The sequence below is a fragment of the Schistocerca nitens genome, chromosome 10 (genome assembly GCF_023898315.1).
Source record: "Schistocerca nitens isolate TAMUIC-IGC-003100 chromosome 10, iqSchNite1.1, whole genome shotgun sequence".
Lineage (NCBI taxonomy): Eukaryota > Metazoa > Arthropoda > Insecta > Orthoptera > Acrididae > Schistocerca > Schistocerca nitens.
This window is the reverse complement of record NC_064623.1, coordinates 168,365,727-168,391,975: the sequence shown is the minus strand read 5'-3', so window position 1 is coordinate 168,391,975 and position 26,249 is coordinate 168,365,727. Positions and strand designations below refer to the sequence as shown.

Sequence of the window (26,249 nt, the reverse complement as noted above, 5' to 3'; positions counted from 1 at the left end):
TTGAGAGATAGTACATTGTCATGCTCAGGGGGGGATTCTGGGTCCACTCTCTGAAGAGCAGGAGTCCTCTGTTTAGGAAAGGCACCCGTTCTCTCTGTCGCGAAGAGAAACATCTTTCTTCAAATTCTTGATATCGCCAGGTGGAGCACTTGTGATTCTCACATCTCACACGTGACAAGTGGCGATAAGCGCTCAAGTAATGTAGAGCTTTGAGCATCGATAAGCGATATCACGTGGCTCAATGACGTGCTTTTCAATAGATGATGAAACTTTGTAACAATCAGATGTGTGACTAAGAACGCCTATTTGTTGGCAAGCGAGGACTGTCTACTCAGTTACGTTACGACTTGAAACGTCCCTTAGAAAAATTAATCAATTACTGTGCTGCTAAACCTCTTACATTATTTGATTTTGAAACAGCTGAGCAAAACTGAATGTACTCAGACATTTCGCTCTTTACCTATTCTGATCAACACTAAACTGACACACAATATTTTTAGCGCATCGCAATCTGACTTTCAATAATCCGTACAAAAGAATGGCCCTGACTAAAATTAACCTATACCTTTCACAAATCACTTACCTCACAAAAATCTTCCTTACTCGAACTACTGCAATACAGCGAGCACCACTGCTGCCAGCTAAATAAAAGATTCAAACTACTGAAGGCACTAACTACTGATAGGCATAGTTAGCATATGAAAGATTTCGATAGAGAACAAACAATGTATTTACCTTAATAGTGTTCAAAAGTCATAATATATACAGCAGTTCATGGCATCCAGTCTTACAAATTTACTGTCTCTGATGGACACACATCCAGATCATCCGCTCTCAAAACTCCGCCATCTCACTCCCCACATCCACCACTGCTGGCAGCTCACCTCCAACTGCGCAACGCTAAGCGCTGTTAACAGCCAACTGCCCAACACTACTATAGTGACTATTTCAACAATGCCCACCATCCAGAGACTGCACACAGCACAGCCAGTGATTTTCATACAGAGCGCTAGGTGACGTTACCAACATAAAAACCTAAACAGCCTTCTGTTGTGTAGATAGTTCTGCATAGTCAGTGCGTACACAACTTTCCCACTAGAGCGCTCTTCCATCTCCGCACTACAAGATGGCGCTGCCTTAGGGGCGGACCAAATTGTGCTTCCGCCGATCCGTGTATTAATATGTAATGCAGCCAATGAGATTGCTGCTAACATAGAACCTTTTCTCCTTGCGGATCACACTCACGCAGTGATATCTGAACATGCGAGTTATTATAATGAGTGTACAGACCTCCGATTAGTCAGTCTGCATTTATTCGCACCAGTCTGTACGAGTCTGTACCAGTCTGTACCAGTCTGCAGTAGTCTGTACCAGTCTATAGTCAAGTTTCAGTCTGTGCCTAATAAGATTACCATATTCCTGTACATAGCCATGAAGATAAATGTATAGACACTTTGTCAAGTATCAGAGATATGTGAGAAAAAGATTAACGTACCAAGACCAAAGGAACTCCAGATTGTCGATTGTAAACAGCATCCAGAATCAAGTTAAGTAATGTCTATGCTTTTTATTATTTTAATAAATGTGTGTGAAAATTAATCAAGTTCTGTTTAAAGTTGGTCACCGTCAATCTGCTACTCTAAGTGTGAAAGTGGCTTTTCCATCGTCTGACCTAACGGCAGAAGATAAACATGCCCCGATAAGACCACGAGACATATTTCTGACACTCGCCTACTTCGTTAGAGCGACAAGTCAAATAATCTGATGATGTGTGTACCGAAGGTCTTACAGTACGCACACCACATCTTCTTACAGACTGTACGATTCGGATATCATAGACAGTATGACTAAGATATTCTGCTGAACAAAATAAAAGTGTATGGAACTTGGCGCCCCAAATTACACAGGGGAAAGGATTTAAATAAACCGATGTCAGAGACAAGCAGAAAAAAATTATTTATTCAAGAGAAATAGTTACACAAATTGAGCAACTCAAGAATGCATGGTTCCAACTCTGGCTCTTATGCAACCAGTATTCGGCTTGGCACTGATGGATACAGTTGTTGGATGCCCTTCTGAGGGATTGGTGATAAATTCTGTCCAATAGGTGCATTAGATTGTCAGAATCCCGGATTGAATGGAGGGCCCTGCCCATAATGCTTCAAATGTTCTCATTTGGGGAGAGGTCCGGTAACCTTGCCGTCCAAGATCGAGTTTGCCAACGACAAAAACAAACAGTAGAAACTCTAGCCGTGCGCGGGCGGCCATTGTGTTGCTGAAATACACGTCGAAGATGGGCTGCCATGAAGGCCAGCAGAACTGTCAAAGAGATCCCCAGCGGTGCGACTGACTTTTGAAGCCATCTATACGGTGATGCAGGTTGAGGTCCCAGGTATCACACACTACAGGCATTCACTCTGGTGGGCTCTCGATTGAGAGTAATTTACGAAAGAAAAAATCGGAATTTTGTGTGATACTTTATAGTGTTAAAAATTGTGCTACTTAGTCTGGTTGTGTGGTGTAATAAATAAACTAACAGCTCTATCGTCAGCAGACTGTCAGTTTGGATCTCGTCTCAAGTACATTTTAAAAAAAATTTAAATCTTTATCGAAATTACTTCGATTATTATTTTATTTAATTAATTGATTTGAATGTAATTTTTTAAATTCCTTTCCTTTGTCACATACTTTTAATAATAGTATCAAGTTCGTCATTTCCTCTCATTTATCCTTCTGTCATTGTTTCTCTGGTTTAATTCTTGGTTCAGGTCTTTTTAATTAATTTTATGTATACTGACAGCCTTGGGAGAGCCAGTCCTGACAAAACTCTGTCTGGTGAGCAAGATGTATGAGACAGACGAAATACCCTCAGACTTCAAGAAGAAAATAATAATTCCAATGCCAAAGAAAGCAGGTGTTGACAATTGTGAAAATTACCGAACTATCAGTTTAATAAGTCACAGCTGCAAAATACTAACGCGAATTCTTTACAGACAAATGGAAAAACTGGTAGAAGCCGACCTCGGGGAAGATCAGTTTGGATTCCTTAGAAATGTTGGAACACGTGAGGCAATACTGACCCTACGACTTATCTTAGAAGAGAGATTAAGGAAAGGCAAACCTACGTTTCTAGCATTTGTAGGCTTAGAGAAAGCTTTTGACAATGTTGACTGGAATACTCTCTTTCAAATTCTGAAGGTCGTAGGATAAAATACAGGGAGCGAAAGGCTATTTACAATTTGTAAAGAAAGCAGATGGCAGTCGTATGAGTCGAGGGGTATGAAAGGGAAGCAGTGGTTGGGAAGGGAGTGAGACAGGGTTGTAGCCTATCCCCGATGTTATTCAATCTGTATATTGAGCAAGCAATAAAGCAAACAAAAGAAAAGTTCGGAGTAGGTATTAAAATCCATGGAGAAGAAATAAAAACTTTAAGGTTCCGCCGATGACATTGTAATTCTGTCAGAGACAGCAAGGGACTTGGAGGAGCAGTTGAACGGAATGGACAGTGTCTTGAAAGGAGGGTATAAGATGAACAGCAACAAAAGCAAAACGAGGATAATGGAATGTAGTCGAGTTAACTCGAGTGATGCTGCAGGAATTAGATTAGGAAATGAGACACTTAAAGTAGTAAAGGAGTTTTGCTATTCGGGGAGCAAAATAACTGATGATGGTCGTAGTAGAGAGGATATAAAATGTAGACTGGCAATGGCAAGGAAAGCGTTTCTGAAGAAGAAAAACCTGTTAACATCTGGTATAGATTTAAATGTCAGGAAGTCATTTCTTAAAGTATTTGTATGGAGTGTAGCCATGTATGGAAGTGAAACGTGGACGATAAATAGTTTGGACAAGAAGAGAATAGAAGCTTTGGAAATGTGGTCCTACAGAAGAATGCTGAAGATTAGATGGGTAGATCACATAACTAATGAGGAGGTATTGAATAGGACTGGGGAGAATAGGAGCTTGTGGCACAACTTGAGTAGAAGAAGGGATCGGTTGGTAGGACATGTTCTGAGACGTAGAGGGAGACCAAGAGATGAATACACTAAGCAGATTCAGAAGGATGTAGGCTGCAGTAGGTACTGGGAGATGAAGAAGCTTGCGCAGGATAGAGTAGCATGGAGAGCTGCATCAAACCAGTCTCAGGACTGAAGACCACAACAACAACATTAATTTCGTATGAAGATAGTATCTGTTCTCGAAAGAACAGATCCCATTGATGAACGTGCAGCTTCTCTAGAATGAAATGATAATTAAATCGAAACCCTTAGCTGCAGACAGGTGTTGATATACTGTGTGAATGCACACGCTTTGCCCGAACTCTTACGGGACTCGGCAGCTTAGTCTGCCTCGAGTGATGAGTGAATGGGCAAATATCTATTAGGAGCGCTACGAATGTAGGTTGTGGACAGTTGGGAATGTGGGTCTAATGGGAGGCGTGCAAGGGATAAGTCCCTGCAGTCGCACTGTACCCTTGGTGGCTCAGATGGGTGCCGGCACGGTAGCTCATCGTGTTCAGTCAGAGGGTTAGCTGCCCTCTGTAATAAAAAAAAAACTGAGTGAATGGATCAATAACGAACTTCAACGGGTGTCAGGGGACGTCTGCCATGAACAATTGTAACGAAAAAAAAAATGGGTAGACCGTCTGCCACGTAAGCAGGACATCCCGGGTTCGAGTCCCGGTTTGGTTGGGGTTGGGTTGTTTGGGGCAAACTACGAGGTCATCGGTCTCATCGGATTAGGGAAGGATGGGGATGGAAGTTGGCCGTGCCCTTTCAAAGGAACCATCCCGGCATTTGCCTGGAGCGATTTAGGGAAATCACGGAAAACCTAAATCAGGATGGCCGGACGCGGGATTGAACCGTCGTCCTCCCGGTTGGGGCCACATTTTCAACTGTCCCTATTGACCTATATCGACACCTGTCGGCAGCTAAGGGTTTCAATTTAATTATCATTTCGATTTAATTTCTTTTGTGTTACCACTCAGTTTTTTGTCCACATTATAGCGTTCATGATATCTAGTTCTCATTTTGCTTGAACTTCGTTTTACTTATAAATCTGTCTTTCATTTAAGTTTTCATCTGGATTATTTTGTACATAGTTCAATAGGTACCTACGTTTTAAATGTTTGTATGACGATTTACATGCAAAAAATGCATATCTGGTAACAAAAATACATCTTTCACAACATTGCACAAACAAAATAGAATATTTTCTTTTTTAAGATAGATCAAAATCGTTAAATAGTTGAATATTATAATAGATAAATATACTTTTATTCATATTTATAAAAATTCCGGCTGAAAAAAGAATGATAAAAGAAAAATGAAATAAATTAAAAAGTTCCTACGGTCATTAAAATGATGCGACAAAGGAATAGAAATTAAAAAGTGCATTTAAACTAAGCAACGGAATAAAAATAATGCTCGAAGTGATTTCGATGAAGATTAAAAAATAAAATAAAATGTATGAATGCAGAATCTCGCGGCGATAACATTGAATAAAATGTTCTCGGGTTTCCAACCCGTGTCAATTGGTTAAAACTACACGAGCTTTCGGCCAAGCACTCCTTGGCCATTGTCAAGTGTTATGACTGCCACTGGGCCAGCAGAATTTATCAGCAGAATCAACCGTCCACGCCTTAATGAGGACGACATTATGGTCAGTTTTGATGTAGTGGCGCTGTTTACGAATCTGCCTATCAAAGATTCTTTGGATCTAATCTCCCAGTACTTTGTAAGTGACGTGGTCGAGCCATTTAGTCACACTCTTACGTCCTCCTACTTCGTGTACAACGGCCAGTATTACGATCAGACAGATGGCGTAGCAATGGGCAGCCCGTTGGCTCCAGCTGTTGCAAACCTCTTCATGGAGAATTTTGAGGACATTGCCATAGATACTGCGCCACTGAAGCCGAAGTGTTTCTTTCGATACGTTGACGACACGTTCGTCATTTGGCCACACGGACGCGAGAAATTAGACGAGTTTTTGGAACACCTCAATGACATCAACAGTATAACCAGTTCACCATGGAGGTGGAAAAAGATAATGCATTGAACTTCCTCGACGTCCTTGTCCACCGTAAACGAAATGGGTGACTTGGCCACAGCGTCTACAGAAAACCCACCCACACAACCTGTACCTGCACGCCACCAGCCATCATCATCCAGCACAGAAGCGCGTAGTATTGCAAACATTGGTGCATCGTGCAAGAGTAATATCAGACGACGACAACCTGCCCCACGAACTGAGCCACCTATGCAAGGTTTTCAGGAATAACGGCTACAGCACCCATCAAGTGAAAGAAGTGATTTCTGGGAAATATCGGAATAAGACCACCGACGAAGAGCAGGAAAAGAAACTTGCTTTGCTGCCATTCTGTGGCTCTGTGTCGGGCAAGATAAGCCGCCTGTTGAAAAGACACAAGATCAAATCGATCTTCAGGCCTCCAACGAAAATCCGTCAACTACTGAGACCAGTTAAGGACGCTGTAGGTCTCAGAACACCTGGAGTCTACGTAATACCTTGTGAGTGTGGCCAGAAGTACATCGGACAAACAGTGCGCACTGTGGAACAACGCAGGAAATAACATGAGAGGTATTATCGCCTACGCTATCCAGAGAAATCTGCGTTAGTTGAGCATGCGTTAGAAAACGGTCACCACATAAAATTTGACGATACCTCTGTCGTGGCTCGCACTAACGGCTTCTGGGACAGTTTAATAAAGGAAGCTATTGAAATAAAAATTACCGCAAACACCCTGAATAGAGACGGTGGCTTGCAGCTCAGCGCTGCGTGGGATCCAGCGATCGCGCGGTTGAAGAGGGCACATCGAACGCCGACTCAAAACATGCCCATATAAGGCAATGTCGAGGGCACCAGTGACGTCACAGCCGGCAGCTAGCGTATATAAGGGCGCACCAACAGCCCACTGGCAGTCATACCACTTGAAAATGGCCAAGGAGTGGTTGGCCGAAAGCTCGTGTAGTTTTAACCAATTGACGCGGTCGGAAACCGAAACATTTTATTCAAAATAAAATGTGACAACCTGACGATATTTGAACTCACAACCTCCTACACGAGGAGCTGTTATCCAAATTATTACACCACATAACAGCATTACTAGACTTATATTTTTTAAGATTCTTACGTATTGCACAAAATTCCGAAGTTTTATTTTGTCAATTACTTGCAAACGAGGGCCCACCAGGGTGTATGGCTGCAGTGTGCGATACCTGGGATCTTAACCTACGTCGCTGTACAGATAATTTCAAAATGTCGATCGCACCACTGGAGACTTCTCCTTGTGAGGGAAGAATCGTTGGCATTGAGGGTGAAGAAGGTGACGACCAAACGGGTCCCGCTACGAAAAGACATGGCACCCAAGGGCTTCACTCCTAAGTAGTGGCGGGCAGGAAATCGCGTATCTGTTAGAAATCACAGTGACTGAGAAGTCACAGATATCACAGTAGCAACTTTACAGAATCTAACTGCGATTTCAGTCACAGTTAGCAGTCGCAATAAGTATTTCACATTCAAAGACGTGAGCCATCTATTGGTCGAATTTAGCACTGCTTTCTGCGATTTCAGTGACAAGTCGCAACTAAGAGTCGCAAGTAGCATCTAAAAAGCGCGGTTAACAGTGGCATCTGTTGGCCAAAGTTCGTACTACGTCCATCTCTGCGGTACGCTATGGAGTCTAACTGCGATTTCCGTGACAAGTCGCAACTAAGAGTCGCAAGTAGCAACTAGAAAGCGCGGTTAACAGTGCCATCTGTGGGTCAAAGTTCGTACTACGCCCATCTCTGCGATACACTATTGAGTCCAACTGCGATTTCCGTGACAAATCGCAAGTAAGAGTCGCAAGTAGCAACTAAAAAGCGCAGTTAGCACTCCCATCTGTTGAGCAAAGTTCATACTACGCTATTCGCTACCGACTCAAACTGCGATTTCTGTGACAAATCGCAACTAAGAGTCGCAAGTAGCAACTAAAAAGCGCAGTTAACATACTTTCCCTAGTGTCATCTGTTGAACGACGTACGTACTTCGTTATGAGAGCCTTGTGCCTCACGAGATCGATGTGCTGTGTGTGCATATGAAGGGCTTATTTCAATAGTGGTACAAGTCCATTTTTGTTCATTTTGAGATACAGAGTCGTAAAGTTAAATGAGCGCTGAAAAATTTGCAGTTGAGATACCAGAAATATTCAAGCATATGGCTTCTTGCTAGAGATGAACCTTTATTTATGTTTGTTTGGATCACTAATTTCAGAAGCATTATAGACAGAAAAGTGGAGGTAATGGACTTGTACCACTATTGAAATAAGCCTTTCATATTATATGACGACATGCACATTCAGCATCAGTTATGGTTGGTCAAATACTGCTGTGACTCTGAATGTATTATATTAATAAGAAGCAACATTGCCCTTTTCTCCTGAAAATATCAAGTAACGTAACAAATGTTTGATTCTGCTTCCAATATGACAGTTTTGGTTAATACTCCACATGCCTACAGGACTTTGCAATGTTAACACAGCAGAACTCAGACATCTGTATAAGTGTAGAGAAATGAAAACAGTCATATGAATGCCTCACTTTTGTTCCGACACAGTTCAAGACTCGGGAGAAAAGCTTTACACCTGGTGTTCTACATAGCAACTTCACACACAAGAACTTTTTGCCGACACTACTAACACCTACATAAGTAAGCTTTTCCTGTGTTACTTTCAAGTAATGCACTTAAGCTATTCCTGATTTAACTGGAAGATCTGTACTTCCCACTTTCATATCAACAGCCTCAAAACGCATATTGTAGACTTCGGGATATGTTACAGGTCAGTGTCACAACAAGATTGTGGAGAAGGGGGGGGGGGGGCAGCATGTCACTCTCCAACAAGTGTTTACCAATAGTAAGTGGCGGAAAATTATGGGTATAGGACGGCTTAAACATGTGGAAAATGAGATTTTTATTATTCACTCACTGTATTTGACATTTATTATTCCTTTAAAATCGCACAACAACTTCAATAAAACACAGTTTAATCATTCACACACTTATTTCACAATTATTTCCCTTTTAAACTGCAAATCCTCTAAGAGCTGTCTTGAATCTTCACGAGTCTCTCCCAACAGCCTTGATGTGGATAGATACGTACAGCAACCAGTAATCAGAGTCAGAACTGTGTCTGCAAAAACACAAGGATTATTAAACAATTTTTGCTGTCATTAATTACTAGCAATATAATTGATAGAGTAGATTGCTAATATTTGCTATAATGAATATCACATTTGCAAGAACGATCTCATTGAAGTAATTAAGTCCATCGAAACGCTTAGAAACTAACCTCTCGTCTGACGAAAACGGTCTAAAGACGCAGTGGCAATTTCTTCGGATCTGTTGACAATGATATTTTGAGTTATCACTTTACTGAGTGACTGAAATGTAGTTCAGGTACCTGTGAACATAACAATATGTTAGAATTCATTTTCTAAATTCGAACTATTACGATACTGTACGGCTACTTACATATTAATTACACTATTAATATTTTCACAGTTGTTTCTTTAATACAAAATTAAAGCCAACGGAAGAAAAAACGTAAAACATACTTGCCAATGACAGGTTTGTTGCGATGCAATTTTCTGTGTTGACAGATGTAACTTTTTCATACAGTGGTAAGTCGCAGAAATCGCAGGAGTCACAGAAATCGCAGAAGTCACAGAAATCGCAGAAGTAGCAGAAGTCACAGAAGTCACAGAAATCGCGGAAGTAGCAGAAATCGCAGAAATAGCAGTGGCGGAGGGATACACGACCTATGTTCCTTAACTGCGACTCTTAACTGCGACAAATCGCAGTTAAGAATAACAGATACTGAAAAGTAGCATTCACAGAAATCACTGATATCGGAAAATCGCAGTTTAGCCCATCACTACTCCTAAGGTGTATTCACCGAGAGCTGGGACGAAACATAAACAGTGTCACGTGAGCGACTACGCTCGTTTCCAGAGAAAGCACTCGGTGTTCACGTGATACGTAGGGGTGTGGAAAATCCTTGGCGCACGCTTTGCAGCTGGCGGCGTTCGACTGGCTGCGGAGCTGTCACAGCGGACCGTGAGAAACCTGGGCTCAATGTACGAAATAAATTTAACAATAATGTTAAGCTGAGTTCATTCTGTCGAAGCAGATTTAGTTTCATTCAGGTTGCCAACAAAACGCTCCATTCAAACACAATTAATTGTTAATTTTAATAACAATACCAGTAATAATAATGATAAAGGACGAAACAAGGTTCACTCTATCGAACTTGAACTGTTTTCATTGGGGTTCATAACAAACCGCTCCTCTCTCTCCTCTATAATGCAGTGTAATTTCCACATTTGAGTTTCCACTTTTTCTACGACATGGAGGACGCATTTGTTACAATCCTCTGCAGTCACTGTTCTTAACTGCTTCTTCTAGCAGTACTTTAACTTCTGGCATTTTGTATGTTTTGTTTTTCGCTGCAACATAGCCTTTGATTCTGGCCCACACTAACTCGATGGCGTTTAATTCACAGTGGTACGGAGGAATTCTGAGAACAGTTTTCCCTGCATTCTTCGCCATTTCATCTATTGCGTATTCGTTGTACGCTGTTCTGTGATTTTTAACTATATCTAAAATTTCTTTCTTCAACATACCGTCTTCGAAATCGATGTTTTTAGATTTTAGCCACTCTGATATTTCGTGCTTATTGGAATTCGCATTGGGAACTTTTTCTTTTCTCCGAGAATGGTACGGCGCGTTATCAGGAATAATAACTGCATTTTCGTGAAACCGAGGAAGAACATCTTGAAACCACTTCTCGAAGGTTTCGGCGCACATCTCCTCGTGATAATCTCCACTTTTCTTGCATTCGAAAGTCCACAAATATCCTTCAACGAACCCTGCTTTGCTGCCAATGTGTGCGCTAATCAGACGTTTCCCTTTACCTGATGGGCCCTTGCTTCCGGTGGATAATCCGGACAGAAACGCTTGTTTTGAGGAATTTATAGTGTCATCTACCCAGACGTAACTTCGGGTATGTCCTGCGTTCACCCACGTCTCGTCCAAATAGTAAATGGGTCTGCCTTCATCTCTCAACTGTTTAATGATTCGATGATAACGCCGCCTCCATAAAATGATGTCATCCCTGTCTATTAGCAAGCTATCGCGCCCACGCAAGACACATTTGGAATTCATTTCTCTCAATAACTTATAAAATGTAGTTCTCCGAAAATTGCCCAGATCTGCATCTTCGTTCACGACTGTAGCACTTTGTCAATTGTTGACAATTCGTTACGAGAAAAAATTCGTGTACTTTCCTTCGTATCGCATTTTTATCGAAGTCATCAACACTTTCAGAAAGTTTCTGTCGTAATTTTCCTTTCTTGGGAGACTTCAAAGAGTGTGTGGCCTTGTATTCACTTATCACACGATACACTGAAGAACGTCCAACACCTGTAGCTTCAGCTGTTTTCGAAACAATGTCACTCATCGACTGCTCTGGATGTAACGTTCCGTTTTATACACATTAAGCACCATGTGCTTCTCAGAAGAACTTAATGATTCCTTCTTTGCTCGCTTCTTTCGTGGACTCAGAACTGACACGTCGACCTCGCTCGCTGAATCCGTGGATGACATAATGAGGACAGCCGTATGTGATGCTAATGAAATAACTGAATATATAAAATAACAAACCATGTGATGCTACTGGATGCGCACATAAACAGTGAATGCTCAGCGTGACTACAAACACATATACTTACTCTAATAATCAACAACTAGTCTTTCAAGCGTCTTTACAGATGAACTTAAGATATCCTGAAATCGCCGCTGTACAACACCCACTGACGAGCTCACACCTGCAACTGATACGGCCACACTGGCTGAGCGCCGCGCCTGCGAACAGCACAATGCATCGCTCATAAAGGACAAACGGTTGCACCCATCGCATTCGAACAAACTACAAAATTAAATTCAGACCTTTCTGAAACTTATCTCGCTTACACCCTCACAAAAAATTTAAAGGGGAAAAGTTTCGGGTGATGATTTGGTAAAAGTTCTGCATCAGACGTGAGATTTTAATTTATTACTTCACTATTACTGACTCTATTGGGCAGAAAATTTGCAGACGTCATCAACATATAGTACTGAAGGCAAATATAAAATTATTTTGCTGTGCGACACACAGTTGAGGAGATATGGCGTGATAAATATAGAGTAACGCGAAAAAAACAACTTTTCCTGAAAGCTTAAATATTTCTCTTTTTCAGTGACAATAAATTGTAATGTAATGTAAAAAAAGGTGTCGGAAGGTAGTTCTCGGTTAACTTTATCATGTTCAGGTGCCAAATTATGAAAAAACACGACTTAAATTTTTTAATTTCTGACGCCTCTGCCTTGTACACCCCACTACAGCAGCGCTGTGGTCACGCTCCTTGCCGTGTTTACAGCACGTCTCTTGTTTCCGTGAATGGAGTATAGTGGTTGGGTCGTATGGCGGGCGACAGTCAAGTTGGACTGTCCAGGGCGCCTGGAGTCACATTGACTGGAGAGGAATTGTCTTCACTGGTGGCACCCACTTAGGACTGAGCCCCGATCACCAGCGAAGATGTATCAGGAGAGGTCCTGGACTGTAGTGAGTTACCAACCTGACTGTCGGCCGCCATAGGCACGACAGCCAGGGGTGACGGTCTGAGGCGCCATTTCTTTTCATAGCAGTACCCCTTTGGCTTTCATCTGCGGCACCCTTATAACACAGTGAAACGCCCACGATATTCTACGCCTGCTTTTGTTGCCATTCATGGCTAGCCAACCTGGGCTAAGATAATTCTGCTTGCATTCGTGGTTGCCAAATCTTACTTTGGCTAGCAAGGCCAATGGATCTCTTCCAAATTGAGAAAGTTTGGAGCATCTTTGGCAGGTTCGTCAAACAGTTCGGCATTTTGACGATCTAACGCGCCAATTGGACAGAATTTGGCACGTTTATCCTCAGGAGGACATTCAACAGCTCTATCAATCAACGCCAAGCCGAATATTGCTTACATAAGGGCCAAAGTCGGACCAACAAGTTACTGATTTACTCTATCTGTGAAGGTTTCGCTCTCTAACAACTCATCCAATTTTTCTGAAATTTTAATCATTTGTTTGTCTGTACATCATACCTATGGACTTCCATCCCATTAGGGTGATTCCTTCGTGGTGGACCGTTTTTTCGTCTTTCAGTGTGCGCATCACTTTGAATAAAGTGCGATACTTCATGCTAATTCTTTACAGGCGAATGGAAAAACTGGTAGAAGCCGACCTCGGGGAAGATCAGTTTGGATTCCGTAGAAATGTTGGAACACGTGAGGCAATACTTACCCTACGACTTATCTTAGAAGAAAGATTAAGGAAAGGCGAACCTACGTTTCTAACATTTGTAGAATTAGAGAAAGCTTTTGACAATGTTGACTGGAACACTCTCTTTCAAATTCTGAAGGTGGCAGGAGTAAAATACAGGGAGCGAAAGGCTATCTACAATTTGTACAGAAAGCAGATGGCAGTTATAAGAGTTGAGGGACACGAAAGGGAAGCAGTGGTTGGGAAGGGAGTGAGACAGGGTTGTAGCCTATCCCCGATGTTATTCAATCTGTGTATTGAGCAAGCAATAAAGGAAACAAAAGAAAAGTTCGGAGTAGGTATTAAAATCCCTGGAGAGGAAATAAAAACTTTGAGGTTCACCGATGACATTGTAATTCTGTCAGAGACAGCAAAGGATTTGGAAGAGCAGTTGAACGGATTGGACAGGGTCTTGAAAGGAGGGTATAAGGTGAACATCAACAGAAGCAAAACGAGGATAATGGAATGTAGTCGAATTAAGTCGGGTGATGCTGAGGGAATTAGATTAGGAAATGAAGTAGTAAAGGAGTTTTGCTCTTTGGGGAGCAAAATAACTGATATGGTCGAAGTAGAGAGGATATAAAATGTAGACTGGCAATGGCAAGAAAAGCATTTCTGAGGAAGAAAAATTTGTTAACATCGAGTATAGATTTAAATGTCAGGAAGTCGTTTCTGAATGTATTTGTATGGAGTGTAGCCATGTATGGAAGTGAAACATGGACGATAAATAGTTTAGACAAGAAGAGAATAGAAGCTTTCGAAATGTGGTGCTACAGAAGAATGCTGAAGATTAGATGGGTAGATCACATAACTAATGAGGAGGTATTGAACAGAATTGGGGAGAAGAGTAGTTTGTATCACAACTTGACTAGAAGAAGGTATCGGTTGGTAGGGCATGCTCTGAGGCTTCAAGGGATCACCAATTTAGTACTGGAGGGCAGCGTGGAGGGTAAAAATCGTAGTGGGAGACCAAGAGATGAATACTCTAAACAGATTCAGAAGGATGTAGATTGCAGTAGGTACTGGGAGATGAAGAAGCTTGCACAGGATAGAGTAGCATGGAGAGCTGCATCAAACCAGTCTCAGGACTGAAGACCACAACAACAACTTCATACTAGGTGGTCTTACTAAAGATAATCTGTTCGTAGTGGTATTTTTAACGTCACTCACGAACTTGAATCAGCTTACGATTTGTAATGAATTGTTTCTGAACACGAGAAACAGCAAGCCGCGAATTTGTCACAGTAGGTGGTACTAGTTACTCCAAAAATCTTTAACTGTCTAGAGTCCTTTGAGTACGCTTGTACATAAAGTCCGGGGACACTTTCAATTATTTACTCCACAAGAACTAAACAATTTAAAGATGCCTTAGATATTGCATTCTGAAGAGAAATTCTGAAAGTTTTTTTACTAACATTTGATATGCGAACCATGAGTGACCCAGCAGACGTCAATACGGTAATCGAATTGTTGCCATACCTGTCCCAGCATGGCATCGTCGACTGTGGCAGTCGCTTCCCGTATTCTCTCGCGGAGCTCTGCTACATCACGCGGTAGAGGCGGTACGTACACCATATGTTTAATGTGTCCCCACAGAAAAAGATCACAATTAGTGAGATCTCGTGATTGGGGAGGCCATTTCATGAAACAGCTGTCCCCTTCTGTAGCACGGCCAATCCATCGATGCGGCAGCTCCGTGTCCAGGTACCCATGAACTCCACGATGAAAATGGGGTGGAGGCCCATCCTGCTGAAAGATGAACGGAGAGTCCGATTGAATTTGAGGCATCAGCCATTGCTGCAACATGTCCAAGTAGGAATATCCAGCGACAGTGCTCTCGGAGAAGAAGAATGGCCGTACAGTTTTCGACGTGACAAGGCACAAAAAACATTTACATTCGGGAAACCACGCTCAAATTCAATGCATTCATAAGGATGTTTTGTACCCCAGATTCAACAACTACGCCTGTTCACTTTCCCATTCGTGTGAAAAGTGGCTTCACCGCTAAAAATTAAGCGATGAACAATGCCATCCCCATCCTCATTCAATTGTTGCAACTGCGAACATAACTCAAAACGCTTGTCTTCGTCGTCGTCATTGAGCTTCTGCACTAGCTCCAATCTGAATGCTTTGATGGACAGCTTCCGTCGGAGGACTTTCCATGCTCATTGGAGCCATTCCGAGTTCACGTGATGCACGACGCACCGATTTCTTTGGACTCCTTATAAATGTCTCCCGTACGCGCTCCATGTTCACTTCACTCACACTGGGACGTCCGCTTCTTATTGCCGGACACAAACAACCCGTCTTAAAGAATTTGTTGTGCCAGTGGCAAATTGCCTTCCTTGTTGGTGGCTTCTTACCGTACTTGGTTCTAAACATCCGTTAAACAGCTGTAGCACACTTGTTTTTGTCGAACCCCAACACACAGAAAGCTCGCTCAACCCCTGAACTCACCATGTTTGCGACTATCGCTAACTATCGGCAAATTTCCAAACTACGCTGGCGGTATACATGATGAAAAAAAAAAAAACTTTCAGGGTTTCTCTTGTTTCTCTTCGAATTGACATATGTATGTTTGGTTCTTGTTCATCATGGAATCCTTCCATTTTCAATACTTTTTCCCGAAACGCTTCTGTTGTTCATATCTTCTGTTTTTAGATTGTTTCTTTCTAAATCCTTTTTTACTTCGTTGACACAGTTTGTCGTGGACTACTTATCCCACAAACATTTGAAAATATTATTAGTTTTTCTACGTCTTGCATTCGAAATAAATGTCCATAAAACATGAGTCTTCTTTTTCTTATTACGTTTGAGATATTTTGTGGTCCTAGTATATTCCTTATAATTCGCCTTTCTAGTACTTCTAATTTATCTAAATTATAGTTTACTGCCGGACAATCGCTTTCATATAGGCATTCTGGCTTCACTACTGTGTTGTAATGCCTTATTTTTGCATTTTTCGATCGACACTTTTTATTGTAGAGGCCTTTGTGATACCATATGCTCCCCCCATTTTATGCAACCTTTCCTGTATTGCAGATTTTTCCAAAGCATTTTCTTGGACTATTTCCCATAGACATTTGAATATTTTTACCCTCTCTATTTGGCCAATATCTGTTTTCAGGAAGTTTGGAGCGTCCTTAAGATTTCGTTTATTTTTTCTGCGGAAATTGTTAAGCCAGTTCTCAGGTCTTCTGGCCATTTCTTCCTGGAGATTTATTTGTGTTATAGCAGATGCCACGTTTTCGGAAAATACAGCAAAATCATCTGCAAATGCAAGATTGTTGATTTCAATCTTTTTGCTTCGTCTTCCTAACCTTATAGGCGAGCTCTTGTGTTCAATAAGTTTTTCGTTCCACGTTCGCACTGTTTGCTCTAGCACACTATAAAAATAATTGTGGATAGGCTGTTACCTTGTCATACGCCTGTTTTTATTTTGAAAGGCTGTGAAATTTGTCCCAGAAATTTAGCTGTACAGACTGTAAGTGTTTCACGTATTAAGTTCGCCAGTTTAAACTATTCCAAATACTCGAATTATTTTATGTATAACTTCTCTGTCAACAGAATCAAAAGCCTGTTTTAAATCCACAAACATAGCTATAATGTCCTTTGAATTAAGTACTCTGTGGCGAATTACTGACTTAGGATTAAATATTTGTTCTGAGTATGACCTTCCCTTCCTAAAACCACCTTATATTCACCTCAATGACTGTTAGTGTTGTTTCTATTAATAAAATATTGGAAAGTACTTTATACCCTACTAAAGGGATCCCTCTGTAGTTGCTTACATCCTGTTTATTACCTTTTTGTGGAGTGGGTGTAACAAGGCAACTTTCCATTCTTATTTTCTTTCAAGAGTAAATTTAGCTTCGTAAGAGTGGAACTGTCAAACTACTGTCACATCGTTATTAACATCTTATTTTCAACATCTTCACATCATTTACCATCTTAGTAAAGCAGTTACAGTTACAGAACATTCCACTAACGACGTAATATGGACGTCACATGAACTTTAAAGTGGTGATAAGGCCGAAGCAGTGTGTTGTAGGCAAGGATTACTCTGCTGGTCCCAAAGAGAGTAAATTCAGCTCATTTGCATGTCTTAGATTCAAAGTTAATTATTGAGACATGTTTACTGCATAATAAACTCGTTAATGATTCGCAGTAATTGCACATATTATTAAAATTGTTACCGTTAAACACAAGTATATTAATTTTATTCCCCAGTAAATACAACAAATTTTAGAAATCGACTGCGAGAATCAAGAACCCTAAGGGTCTTCGGCAAGGCCGTTGTTTTGGAGGTGTAGCAAACGCAAGCATCACCTTCGTTGGATGCAGAACCGTTTTTAATCCATATTTAAATCCATACTTCGCAAGCCACCTTACGGTGTGTGGCGGAGGGTACTTTGCGTAATATTGTCTCTTCCCTCTTTTCCTGTTCCCGTAGCAAACTGTTCGAACACGGGACTCTGTTCATGCCCCTTATGTATCCTACCAGGCCGGGTCGCATGACTCAACATGGTGTACGCTTTTTAACAATGAAATTCATCAACAGATGTGCAGTTGAGGTTTTAATTTACTTTAGTTTTGCTACCAGTTCCGGCATTCCATGTGCCATTTTCAGGCCCCATATACATTTCTAAAAAATAAATGATATTGGCATACTGGGCCATATTTTCCTGGATGTTGTTATTTCTAAACTATATCCCAAGTGCTTCCTTCGAAGAGTTGAGCCACTTGGGATCCGGTTTTGAATTCATGACAAGCTGGAACATATAGCCCAGTATGCCAATAGTGTTTATTTTTGAGACATGCAAGTGGGGCCTGAAGATGGTATAATTTAATGCTGAAACTGCTAGCAAAAATAGAATAAAATAACATCTCAATGGCACGGCTGTAGGCAAATTTCATTGTTAAATACTTGACCAGCCGCTGACTCCTGCCCACAATGGATCAACAGAGATGGCTAATTCTACCTGCCACGGAGAATGGCAAGTCTAATCAGTTACACATACATTGTTTTGTATGTGTACGAGGCACACTTATATGCAATGAAGCACCAAAGAAATTGGTATAGGCATGCGTGTTAAAATACAGAAATACGTAAACAGGCAGAATACGGCGCTGCGGTCGGCAGCGCCTATATAAAGGGTGTCCCTGATTTCAAACCCAGGAAAAAAACGTAGATACAACAATGAAAATGCACCACATTGTAGAGCATCTCACAGAATTTATTTATTTATCATCAATACACTTCTACATGTGAACCATTTGTAGCACTAAGAATATCGAGTCTACATTCAATTTCTTGCCAAGTTCTTTGTAACATTTCCTGTGTTATTGTTGCAGTCGCATTAGAGATATGATGTCGCAACGTAGGAATATCGCCCACTTTGGTCGCATACGCGCGGTCCTTTACGAATCCCCACATGAAGAAATCAAGCGGCGTAATGTCGGGTGAACGTGCCGGCCAGACAATGGGTCCTCCACGTCCGATCCAACGATTGGGAAATTTCCTATCCAGGAACTTGCGAATGTGGCGGAGCTCCATCTTGCTGAAAAATGATGTTGGGTTGCAAATCTTGTATCTGAGGGTACAAAAACTGCTCCAACATGTAATGATGCACTAACCCATTCACTGTTTGTTGCGCAAAGGAGATCGGTCCAACAATCCTGTCGTGCATTAGCCCGCACCAGACGTTCAGTTTAGAGCTATCACAAACATGTTCAATGACAACGTGCGGATGTTGCGAACCCCAAATCCGACATTATGCCCATTAACCCTTTCTGATAGATAAAAGGTTTCCTCATTTAAGAATAAACATCTTTCCAGGTAGCTGGCATCCATATCAATATGCTGCAGCATATCCGCAGCAAATTGTTGCCAGAAACTTCCTATACCATTCCGTAGTTGTTTTCACATCAGGTGGATCACATTCATACTCACGACGATAATTTCTTTGCATAGGAATCGGCGATTTTGTTCCTGCAAACCACACTACTGCTTGTGCGCACTGCTGTGGAGTCGCCATTTTCACTTCATGCGACCATGTTGCACTCTGGCGACGATACTTGGCACTTCTGACGCGGAAATACAAATTCTTTGAGAGGCTCTACAATCAGGTGCATTTTTCATTGTCGTATCTACCGTGATTTTTCTCTCCTGGGTCCCTGAAATCAATGAGGTTTGAGTGCAACACCCTGTAAGACAACAAGTGTCTGGCGCAGTTGTTAGATCGGTTACTGCTGCTGCAATGGTAGGTTATCAAGATTTAATTGAGTTTGCACGAGCTGTTATATTCGTCGCACAAGCGATGGGACACAGTATCACTGAGGTAACGATGAAGTGGGGATTTTCCGATACGACCTTTTCACGAACATCAGGAATCTGGTAAAACATTAAATCTCTGAAACTGCTGTGGCCAGAAAAAGATCCTGCACGAATGGGACCAACGACGACTGAAGAGGATCGTTCAGTGAGACAGAAGTGTAACCCTTTCGCAAATTGCTGCAGACTTCAATGCTGGGTCATCAAGATGTGTCAGCTTGCAAACCATTCAATGAAGTATCATCGACACGGGCTTTCGGAGCTGAAGGAGCACTCGTGTACCCTTAATAACTTCGTGACACAAAGTCTTACACCTCGCAGGGTCCATGGATTCATGAGGTTGTCTCCATACCCGTACACGTCCATCCACTTCATCACAATTTGAAACGAGACTCGTCGGACCAGGCAGCATGTGTCCGGTCATCAACAGTCCGATGTCGGTGGACCTGTCAACACCGACATTGGACTATTGACTGGAAATATGTTGGATGAGTCTCGTTTTCAATTGTATCGAGCAGATGGACGTGTTTGGCTATGGAGATAACCTCATGAATCCATGGACAATGCATGTTAGCAGGGAACTGTTCAGCTTGGTGGAGTCTCTATAATGATGTTGGGCGTGTGTAGTTGGAGTGATGTGGGACCCTTGGTACGTCTATATACGACTCCGACAGGTGAGACGCACGTATGCATCCTGTCTGATCACCTGCATCCATTCGTGTCCATTGTGCATTCCGACGGACTTGGACAATTCCAGCAGGACAATGCGACACCTCAAACGTCCAGAATTGCTATATAGTGGCTCCGGGAACGCTCTTCTGAGTTCACTTCCGCTGGCCGCCAAAGTCTCCATACATGAAAATTATATGTAGGATTTCTTGCAACATTCTGTTCTGAAGAGATCTCCACCCTCTCGTACTCTTAAGCCGTCGGCACACGGACCGTGTTGTCGAACGTCAACGTTGAGCGTGCCAAGTTCAACGTGCTGCTGAACGATGCGACTTGTGCACACGGTACGTGGGACCCCAACGTGGTATACGCGGTCGCAACGCACTCCAGCGGCAGCTGAGGGAGGTTTCTATTTCGTAAATCACACTGTTTACTCAACGGGCGCGCGTAAAATTCCCACGTTAGCTCCATTAAAACGCACATTTCCTCCATCGTCCACGAAAAGGAAAGTACCACGTCCAATCAATAAGGACACAGGCTTATAAAAGTTCCATTACAAACAGTGCATTACAAATTTGGAATACTACTCCAAATAAGATAAACATTATTTCATCATTTCCACATTTTAGTACAACCCCGAGGTCAGTCTTACTTGATCACTGTTCCTACCCAGTAGCATTATCTCTGCAACATGTGAATTACGAAGCGTAAAAGAAAAAGGAGCAAAATATCTTTATACAAGTAGCGCAAGCTGTCCTGTAATTAAGCCAATCGAACAAAGTCACCCCTCAAGAAAAGGTGAACTTATATTTACATAACATCAGATATTATAGCATATACTTATATTAAACTAATAATAAAGTATCAGAACTAAATAAAACGCGAATGTTAGGAAAAAAATTTGGGAGTGTTACGACGCGAATCACCGCACCAACCAATACTCATTAATGGACAGAGACGCTACTCATTACGCTTTTTTGTTTCCTTGTTGATCGTTGTGTTTGGTCGTTGCGGACGTCGCAAGACATATTGTTCAAGTTCGGTGGTTGATCCTTCCACTCAGTTTTTTTATTACAGAGGCCAACGGGCTCTCTGACCGAACACGCTGAGCTACAGTGCCGGCAGCTAAACCAACGACAGGCTGATACACCTTAAAATACTGCTTTACCTCTATCTAAAGACGTTAATCGTAGATAATTATGTTATTAATTGAAATTTAATTATAACAAATTGTAGGAAGAACAATGCGTTTTGGGTGGATCTTCAATGTGTCGCTGCCTTCAAATAGCCTACTTTCATAATACGCTCGTTACAATAATTCTTTTGCCGTGAATATGATGTAGGAAAAGGGAGAGAAGGAAACGTAGTAGGTCAATATGGATTGGGGCTAAGAAATGAAAGAGGAAGCCGCCTGGTAGAATTTTGCACAGAGCACAACTTAATCATAGCTAACACTTGGTTCAAGAATCATGATAGAAGGTTGTATACATGGAAGAACCCTGGAGATACTAAAAGGTATCAGATAGATTATATAATGGTAAGACAGAGATTTAGGAACCAGGTTTTAAATTGTAAGACATTTCCAGGGGCAGATGTGGACTCTGACCACAATCTATTGGTTATGACCTGTAGATTAAAACTGAAGAAACTGCAAAAAGGTGGGAATTTAAGGAGATGGGACCTGGATAAACTGAAAGAAGGTTGTACAGAGTTTCAGGGAGAGCATAAGGGAACAATTGACAGGAATGGGGGAAAGAAATACAGTGGAAGAAGAATGGGTAGCTTTGAGGGATGAAATAGTGAAGGCAGCAGAGGATCAAGTAGGTAAAAAGACGAGGGCTAGTAGAAATCCTTGGGTAACAGAAGAAATATTGAATTTAATTGATGAAAGGAGAAAATATAAAAATGCAGTAAATGAAGCAGGCAAAAAGGAATACAAACGTCTCAAAAATGAGATCGACAGGAAGTGCAAAATGGCTAAGCAGGGATGGCTAGAGGACAAATGTAAGGATGTAGAGGCTTATCTCACTAGGGGTAAGATAGATACTGCCTACAGGGAAATTAAAGAGACCTTTGGAGATAAGAGAACCACTTGTATGAATATCAAGACATCAGATGGCAACCCAGTTCTAAGCAAAGAAGGGAAGGCAGAAAGGTGGAAGGAGTATATAGAAGGTTTATACAAGGGCGATGTACTTGAGGACAATATTATGGAAATGGAAGAGGATGTAGACGAAGACGAAATGGGAGATAGGATACTGCGTGAAGAGTTTGACAGAGCACTGAAAGACCTGAGTCGAAACAAGGCCCCGGGAGTAGACAACATTCCATTAGAACTACTGATGGCTTTGGGCGAGCCAGTCCTGACAAAACTCTACCATCTGGTGAGCAAGATGTATGAAACAGGCGAAATACCCTCAGACATCAAGAAGAATATAATAATTCCAATCCCAAAGAAAGCAGGTGTTGACAGATGTGAGAATTACCGAACTATCAGTTTAATAAGCCACAGCTGCAAAATACTAACACGAATTCTTTACAGACGAATGGAAAAACTGGTAGAAGCCGACCTCGGGGAAGATCAGTTTGGATTCCGTAGAAATTCTTGGAACACGTGAGGCAATACTGAGCTTACGACTTATCTTAGAAGAAAGATTAAGGAAAGGCAAACCTACGTTTCTAGCATTTGTAGACTTAGAGAAAGCTTTTGACAATGTTGACTGGAATACTCTCTTTCAAATTCTAAAGGTGGCAGGGGTAAAATACAGGGAGCGAAAGGCTATTTACAATTTGTACAGAAACCAGATGGCAGTTATAAGAGTCGAGGGACATGAAAGGGAGGCAGTGGTTGGGAAGGGAGTAAGACAGGGTTGTAGCCTCTCCCCGATGTTATTCAATCTGTATATTGAGCAAGCAATAAAGGAAACAAAAGAAAAATTCGGAGTAGGTATTAAAATCCATGGAGAAGAAATAAAAACTTTGAGGTTCGCCGATGACATTGTAATTCTGTCAGAGACAGCAAAGGACTTGGAAGAGCAGTTGAACGGAATGGATGGTGTCTTGAAGGGAGGATATAAGATGAACACCAACAAAAGCAAAACGAGGATAATGGAATGTAGTCGAATTAAGTCGGGTGATGTTGAGTATTAGATTAGGAAATGAGACACTTAAAGTAGTAAATGAGTTTTGCTATTTGGGGAGCAAAATAACTGATGATGGTCGAAGTAGAGAGGATATAAAATGTAGACTGGCAATGGCAAGGAAAGCGTTTCTGAAGAAGAGAAATTTGGTAACATCGAGTATACATTTAAGTGTCAGCAAGTCATTTCTGAAAGTATTTGTATGGAGTGTAGCGATGTATGAAAGTGAAACATGGACGATATTTGTATGGAGTGTAGCCATGTATGGAAGTGAAACATGGACGGTAAATAGTTTGGACAAGAAGAGAATACAAGCTTTCGAAATGTGGTGCTACAGAAGAATGCTGAAGATTAGATGGGTAGATCACATAACTAATGAGGAGGTATTGAATAGGATTGGGGGGAAGAGGAGTTTGTGGCACAACTTGACCAGAAGAAGGAATCGGTTGGTAGGACATGTTCTGAGGCATCAAGGGATCACCAATTTAGTACTGGAGGGCAGCGTGGAGGGTAAGAATCGTAGGGGGAGACCAAGAGATGAATACACTAAGCAGATTCAGAAGGATGTAGGTTGCAGTAGGTACTGGGAGATGAAGAAGCTTGCACAGGATAGAGTAGCATGGAGAGCTGCATCAAACCAGTCTCAGGACTGAAGACCACAACAACAACAACAACAACATGATGTTTCTCATTAATTAATTGGAACGAATCGCACAACTAACAACAGGTTTCCAATGATTCTCAATTTGCTGGTGCTCAGAAACGACATATATACATATAGGCTTGAAATGAATGCCAATATGGCGCCTCACAACTCTGTACTGAAGGGAGAGTGCGTGCTTGTGACGTAGTGGCGTTGTGCCCTCTCATTGTTCAACGCTCAGACCCACGCTCAGAATATCTCACATGCCAGATATTGCTCTGCACTTTCGGAAAGACTCCCGAGCGTGCTATTCCACACTACGACATCAGAAACTCGGCACTCTCAACGCTCAACGTTCGGATGCACGGTCCGTGTGCCGACGGCTTTGGGGATTTATGGGCAGCTCTGCAGGATTCATGGTGTCAACTCCCTCCTGAACTACTTCAGTCATTAGTCGATTCCATGCCACGTCGTGTTGCAGCACTTCTGTGCGCTCACCGGGACCCTACACAGTATTAGGCAGGTGTACTAGTTTCTTTGGCTCTTCAGTGTATGACCGTGCCTGCTGGATGCTTCACCTTCTTTCTCACGCAGTGTATGTGAATACAGGTTAATTTGTGTGGAACCACATCCAGTATCTTCCAAGTATCCGTGTTCGATGACCCAGTGGCGGTTGTGCTGTTGCAGGTGTCAGCCACCATCACGTACCTGGCAGTGCTGGTGCCCCGCGCGCACTTCCTGGTGCAGGTGGTCACGCAGGGCATGTTCGTGGTGTGCCTTTACCAGATGTTCTCGCTGTTGGTGGCCTACCTGGGCGGCGAGGAGGAGTTGTCCCTGCGGCTGTCCACAGCCACCATACAGCCAGTCACGGGGCCCTGCTGCTGTTTCCCGTGCTGCCGCTACTGCTGCAAGCCCATCCCCGTCACCAGGTGAGTGCACACGGATACACTATCTGTATCGGGCACCCAAACGTAATGCAGAATTGGCCGTTAGATGCCATTAGAGGGGGGGGGGGTGTCAGTAGAGATGCAGTAGCAGGAGCAAGGGTTGGTCAACTTGTCATTGGATGCTAAGTGAGCAAGAAATCCATCAGGTAAATGTCAACCGTTCTAAAGCTGCCCAAATCGACTGTTGATGATGTACATCTACATTTATACTCCGCAAGCCACCCAACGGTGTGTGGCGGAGGGCACTTTACGTGGCACTACCATTACCTCCCTTTCCTATTCCAGTAGCTTATGGTTCGCGGGAAGAACGACTGCCGGAAAGCCTCCGTGCGCGCTCGAATTTTACATTCGTGATCTCCTCAGGTGGTATAAGTAGGGGGAAGCAATATATTCTATACCTCATCAAGAAACGCACCCTCTCGAAACCTGGACAGCAAGCTACACCGCGATGCAGAGCGCCTGTCTTGCAGAGTCTGACACTTGAGTTTGCTAAACATCTCCGTAACGCTATCACGCTTACCATATAACCCTGTGACGAAACGCGCCGCTCTTCTTTGGATCTTCTCTATCTCCTCCGTCAACCCCATCTGGTACGGTTCCCACACTGACGAATAATACTCAAGTATAGGTCGAACGAGTGTTTTGTAAGCCACCTCCTTTGTTGATGGACTACATTTTCTAAGGACTCTCCCAATGAATCTCAACCTGGCACCCGCCTTACCAACAATTAATTTTATATGATCATTCCATTTCAAATCGTTCTGCACGCATACTCCCAGATATTTTACAGAAGTAACTGCTACCAGTGTTTGTTTCGCTATCATATAATCATACAATAAAGGATTCTTCTTTCCATGTATTCGCAATACATTACATTTGTCTATGTTAAGGGACAGTTGCCGCTCCCTGCACCAAGTGCCTATCCGTTGCAGATCTTCCTGCATTTCGCTGCAATTTTCTAATGCTGCAACTTTTCTGTATACTACAGCAGCATCCGCGAAAAGCGGCATGGAACTTCCGATACTATCTACTAGGTCATTTATATATATTGTGAAAAGCAATGGTCCCGCAACACTCCCCTGTGGCACGGCAGAGGTTACTTTAACGTCTGTAGACGT

At 42.2% G+C, this 26,249-nt stretch overlaps 1 protein-coding gene across 2 annotated transcripts in view; it reads left to right on the top strand.

The window, feature by feature from the left end:
* Positions 1-26,249, top strand: part of LOC126210581 (organic solute transporter alpha-like protein) — a 173,338-nt gene that overhangs the window by 107,369 nt on the left and 39,720 nt on the right. For both annotated transcript variants that reach the window (XM_049939846.1, XM_049939845.1), the window contains exon 4: positions 24,872-25,113. In XM_049939846.1, the coding sequence (XP_049795803.1) occupies positions 24,872-25,113 (242 nt within the window). The remainder of the gene's footprint in view (positions 1-24,871; positions 25,114-26,249) is intronic.